Here is a 5,908-nt window from a genome sequence, read left to right on the forward strand (position 1 = left end):
AAACAATTTACAAGGATGGTGGAGAAGCAGAGGGTGCTTAAAAGCACACAGCAACTTGGCAAGAGCTCAGATCGTGGTCCAGGAGTAACTCACTGTGCAGGGAATGCATCTGCTCGCCAGTAGCCCAGTGTGGCTGAGCCTGCCACAGCCTTTCTGCGAGTCAGGACCCTGTGCTGCCTGCTACTCCACAGCGCCTACTGTTTTGGGTGCTGCCTCCATCCCTGGGACAGTCAGGCTTGCCGACACCTTCCATCACAAGCAGCAGGACACTGAGGCACCAAGGACATGTGGGAGCAGGGATTATACATCCCTGTGAATGTTTGTGCCATCCTGGGAAACCCCAGCCCCTCTGCTTTGGGCTGCTCAGGCCCTGCGGAGATCCATCTCTGAAGAACCTGAGCATGAATTCCTTTGCTGCAGTACAGAGATGGACTGCTCCTGAAAAGAGATGAAGCTGTGTGTACAAGCCCCTCCACAAAGCAGCCATTGCTTCTTTCGTAGCTGAACAGCTCAAAGTGACCTGAATTAGGAGTGGAGAGAAGATGCCAGCCTTTCCTGGGCTCTTGCCAGCAAGAGCTACCCCAGCTGCTCTGCCTGCTCCTGGGCACAGAAGAGGCTGCAGCACCAAAGGCATCTCCAGGCAAGATGCAGACATTAGCACTGGTGCCTCGCAAGTTGCACTCTCTGCCCCCTTGCGCAGGTATATCCACAGCCACCTCATCTCGCTGTGGGTTAGCAGAGCATCCCCAGCAGGGGCTGGGGGATGCCAGCCCTGGAAAGCCCACCCACCATGTCTTCAGGTGTGGATTCATGTCCTGCATGCCAGGCTTTTGCTGTGCAGCAGCCTAGCTCCAGGGTATCCCACAGCACTGCCTTTCTGGGTGCAAGCACCCCCAGACAAGTACCCCTGAGTTTGCTGGTGTTGTCAGCCCTCCAGCTCTGACCCTTGGGGAGGAGTGATGGGCTTCCTCCAGAGCCCAGGGGTGAGCAGAGAGGAGACCCCTTCGCCCCCAAAGAAAACACTTCCCAAGAATGAGGCAGCAGGCAGCTTTTGGTAAAGGAAACTTTAATCTGCTCAGTATCTAGTCCATAGTGCAAAGAGTTAAACTTAAGGCAAAGCTTTCTCTTTTTTTTTTTTTTTTTTATATAAACAGGCAACAGATAAACAGGCCGTAAAACAATAAGCGTGACTGCTATAATAGAAAAAGGGTTTGAGGGGAGAAACTGCAGTCCTGGGGAGGTGTCCTTTACCCCCTGTAACTCACGTAGGAAGCATTGCACCCTGAGATCCACGAGCTGGTCCCAACCAAACACCACTGCTTGCAGCCAGGAACATGGCCATGCTCCCACTCCTGGGTATCTCCAGAGGTATACCCAGGGAAGGGTGCAGCTCTGCAAGTGCCTGGGACAAGCTGGACCCTGGTGAACACAGGCCGTGGGGCTGCACTTGCTGCTCTGGCAAGGGCTTGGCTACTCAACTGTATGTGTCACTAGCTGCAGCCACAGGAGAGGTGGCTGGCGAGAGCAAACATTAACACAGGTGGTGTGAGTCTGGGGAGGCACAGCGACAAGAGGCTGTGCAAACGGGCTTGGGCAGGCAGCTTTTCATCTCTGCAAAGCAAGGTGGAAGCAGCTGACCACTCTGAGGCCAGGCCCTTCTAACACCACTTAGTGGTCAGGAGCCCAGCTTGGCCCACGGGGTCCCTCCAGCCCACAGAAAATGTGGGGGCAACCAGCCCTTAAGCACCTCTCAGAACAAAGCTACTCTCCAACAAGATAGTATCTTGCCACATCTCAGGTTTACAGTTAAGAGGCATATTCCGGCCTTGCCTCGCCTCTCTGCTGCCTCTGTTTTGGCTTAAATCACTAATCAAGAAGGAGAACAGAGAAGGAAGACCATGCCAGCTGCCCTCAGGCTCTTAGCTTGCAGTCCAGGAGTCAAGACTCTTTCCAGTCTGGCCCCAGCCAAAATTGGCTGTGGCGCGTGGCTGATCTCAGACAAGCAGCTGGAAAGGGAAAGCTTTTAGTGCAAGGCTCTCTCTCAGCCTAGCAATTTCTTGGAATGGTGCTGGTGGACCAAGCTGGGATAAGCCATCTCAGGCCTCCCGAGCCAGGATCGGATGCTCTTGTTAGACTTTGGGGGATACTTTTAAATAAAACTAGCTGCATTTCTGACATACAGTAAGACAACAGCAGTGTAACCCTGCCCTAATCAAAGATCGCCATGGTCCTAGTACTGCTCCATGCACACAACTGCAGATCCGCAGCACAGATATGCAAAACTTGTGACTGGAGCTGGAATGTCTCAGTGGGTTCCCAAGAGCTTTGGAGTGTCCCCTCTCCTCCCAAAGAGTTACTTCCTCTAGCCAGCCCTGCCTGGGAAGCAGCAAGCAAGGACTGGTGTGAACCACCCAGCTCTGTGGCACTTTGAGCCTGAAGAAAAATGTGTTACTTAGAGAGGATTCTCCAGCATTGGCTCAGACGTGTGCTGCTGCTGCCAGGATTGTAAGCACTGGCCAGCCAGCCCTCAGGTTCCCCAAGCAGCACCCCCCACCCCTGCAGAAAGGGTAACACCGTCCGGCCTCCCCATGCGAGTAACCTGATGTGTGCTTGCTAGTCTTGCATAGGTGATGCGTGGAAGCGGCAGCAACACTGAGCTCTGCAGGGAGCCTGTGTTCATCATGGCTCCTCATTGTCCTGGCAAGGGGAATAGGAAGCTCAAAAACCAAAGCCACGGTGGCTGGGATACTGAAGTATCCCAGAAAAACTGCTCTTCTCCAGCTGAGAGCCAGGCTCAGCCCTCTGGTAGCAAAGCCTAAAAAGCCTGAATGTACTCAGCTCTCCCAGGGCCTGCAAGAGAGGCACGCTTCTCGCTTCCCAGAGAGCTCACGCAATTAGATGGTAGGAAGAGGAAACGGAGGTCTGAATGCAGTCTGACAAGTAGTTTTCTGGTCAGACCTTGGGAAAACCCCTCTCTTCCCTTGCACCAGCCCCTGGGATTCCCAGGAGGGCACAGCCTTTAACCTTTCCATCAGGTTTGGCTAGGAGAGATCAGAGCATCTTTCTGCACTCTGCTTTGGATCTCAGACCACTGCAGGCTTGAGGCAACAGGCCCTGAAACAGCAAAAGTTGTCAACAAAAAAAAAGGTAACTCTTTTAGCCTGCTGCAGAGATCAGTTATTGTGCTTGCTAGCAAGAGCTACAATCTAGTTACCTAGCAAGTGTGGCTAGCAGATACCCCCAACAGCCTTTTGTCCTTTCAGCACCATCCTTAGTTCTTTGGAAGCTACTCAAGGCAGCCCTGGGAAGTTCTCCTTCCCATCAAGAGGCAGACAGGGGTGCTCTTGACCTCCTGGGAAAATGACCCAAGCCACCCGCCCCCTGGGCTCACAAGTACACATTAAGTGTCTGGAGGATCATCTGGCGGCACAGCGGGCAGTTGCGCTGGTAGATGGCCTGCTGCAGGAGGACTTCTGTGCATTCCTGACACAGGCACAGGTGCCTGCAGGGCAGAAGCAGGACTGTCTTGGTTTGGTCTTGACAGATGACACATTTCTTACGTTCCTCTTGTTCTTTCAAGAGCATCCAGGGGTCATTATCTGGAGTGCCCTCACCATCCACAGCTGCTGCGTTCAGCTGCTGCCTCCTCAGAGCTCTCCCCCAGGAAGTGCTCGGTTCCTCCCTGGGTGGCTGGCGACGCTGTCCTCCCAGGGCACTTCGACTCAGAGCAGGACGTGCTTGTGGTACCTGCTCTGCATCCAGCTGGTCCTCATGCTCAGCTGACAGCTGGTTGAACCCTGCCAGCATCAGCCTGCCAGGGGCTGTGGGTCTTGGGGCGGGCACAGCTGCCCCTCGCTGGTTGCTTTCCCGGTTCATTGTTCTGCCTCCTCGGCTCCAGTTGGTCACCTGCAGACTCCAGTCCACCAACCTACGCCAGGCCTGGGAGGTCATGACCATACCCAGCGTCAGGACTGCCACCTGATAGAGCCGCCACACATCCCGCTGCAGGCGGTGGTAGGAAGGTAGTGTGGTAAAGTAGCCCAGCACATAGTCTATCAGTGTCCACAGCAGCCCAGGGTTGAAGACAAAGGTGCTGGCAACAATAATGAGGAGAAGCAAGCCCAGGCCATAAATATTCACAAAGAAGATGCTGATGAAGAGCTCAGCAAAGGAGGCCAGGAGCTCAAAGGCCAGCTGGCAGGGCGACCACAGCAGGATGGACACGGCGATGGCACCGCTGGAGACGTGTGCCAGGAACGCAGCCAGCAGGTCCGTGACTCTGAGGAAGGGGCCGGCGACAGAGTCCCACAGGGCCGCCACCAGGGTGAAGAGGTTCTGCGTGCCGATGAGGCACACGTTGACCAGGCTGTTAACGAGGTAGGCCAGCAGGCTGGTGCCGATTGCCAGGCCCTCGCCGACCTGCCTGGCCAGGGCCTGGCCGCAGCCCAGCAGGTTGCAGAGCCCGCGGTGCAGCAGCTCCTTGCCCCGCAGCCCCAGGTGCGACAGGAGGTGCCCCGCCACCTTCAGCCCCTCCAGGCCGCAGCAGCAGCCGCGCAGCAGGCCGGCCAGCCCCTGCAGGGCGCCCATGGCCAGGCAGCAGGCCGCCCGGGCCAGGGAGGCCAGCGTGAGGAGCAGCCCGTCCCAGCAGGCCAACGCGCCGGCGGCGGCGGCGGCGGGGAGGCTGCAGGCGGCGGCCAGCAGCCAGAGCAGCACCGACACCAGCGAGGACACCAGGAAGAAGTTCACGTCCAGCACCAGGACCAGCAGGTCCAGGGCCATCCGCAGGCCGCGGAGCAGCAGGAACAGCAGGTCCATGGCGGGCCCGGGCTGCGGCCAGGCGCCCCGACGGGGCCCTTACGGCGCCGTCAGCCGCGGCCCGCTCGGGGCCCCCCGGCGCTGGGCGCCGCCATCTTCGCTCGGGCTGCCGCGCGGCGCCGGGCCAATCGGCGGCGAGGGCCGCGCCCCTCCCCGCCGCCCATTGGGCCGTTCGGAGGACGCGGCGGGGGCGCGGCCGCTGGGGGCGGGGCCGCTGCTGGGCGGGGCGCCTCTGACTGGCTGTCGCCACCGGGACGGGCCCCGCCTACTGGCGCGCGTTTAAAGGGCCGGCGGCGCTCGTTTAACTGTGGCGGCGCCGAGGGGACCGGGGCTGCGCGGGTCCGCTCCCAGCGAGGCGGCGGGGCTCGGGGCGTGACAGCGGCACCCTCACCCTGGTTCCCAGAGCGCGGGGGGCACCCGCCAGCCACAGGGTCCCCGGGGCAACACGTATGATGAGTTTGTGACAGCCTCAGCCCTGGCATGGGGAAGGTTTGCGCTCGCTCGTGGGGTCCCTGGGGCGTGTTCAGGTCAGGGTCAGCCCGAGGCAGGGCTGCTCTCACCCCACCAAGCAGTTTCCTGCAGGAGGTCCCAGAATAAACACACGGCCATGGCCTGGCCCAAGGTTATGGCCCCAGAGCAGTTCCTGCCGGCTCCTGGGCAGGGTGCAGGGGGGCCAACATCTCTGGTCTTTGCTCCGCTGTGCCTCAGGAGATGGTCCAGCCCCACCGCCCTGACGGTGATGACAAGCTCAGGAAAATCCAGCCCTGGAGCCCAAGGCTTTTTAAGGAAGGGGAGAAAAGTGGAGCAGATGACCCATGGGAAAGATATCTGTAGCTCCGGAAGGGACCGGCCAGCGCGGGGCCAAGGAGGGAAGCACTGCAACCCTGGGTAGCAAGGGAGGAGCCCGAAGGGAGCAGGATTCTGGGGTCCCCTTCCCGCAGCCGTCTGCCCCTTCCACCATATCTGTTCCCGCTGTAACACCCTGAGCCGGGGCAGGAGCCAGGGCTGGGGGCACGTCCTGGCACACTCTGTGTTGGATGATGCTGCTGGGTGCCATCCAGCTCTCCAGCTGCAGCACTAGCTGGGCTGCTGG

At 59.1% G+C, this 5,908-nt stretch overlaps 1 protein-coding gene across 1 annotated transcript; it reads right to left on the bottom strand.

Moving 5' to 3' along the window:
* Nucleotides 1-858: 858 nt before the first annotated feature.
* RNF26 (ring finger protein 26) lies at nucleotides 859-5,108 on the bottom strand. The gene has a single exon (XM_074561357.1). The coding sequence runs from the start codon at nucleotides 4,813-4,815 to the stop codon at nucleotides 3,388-3,390; it is 1,428 nt and encodes a 475-aa protein (XP_074417458.1). The 5' UTR covers nucleotides 4,816-5,108; the 3' UTR covers nucleotides 859-3,387.
* Nucleotides 5,109-5,908: the final 800 nt, after the last annotated feature.

The sequence above is a fragment of the Larus michahellis genome, chromosome 17, assembly GCF_964199755.1.
Source record: "Larus michahellis chromosome 17, bLarMic1.1, whole genome shotgun sequence".
Taxonomy (NCBI): domain Eukaryota; kingdom Metazoa; phylum Chordata; class Aves; order Charadriiformes; family Laridae; genus Larus; species Larus michahellis.

Excerpts from the sequence above, each read along its gene's own strand:
- RNF26 (XM_074561357.1), bottom strand. The coding sequence starts at position 4,815 with ATGGACCTGCTGTTCCTGCTGCTCCGCGGCCTGCGGATGGCCCTGGAC.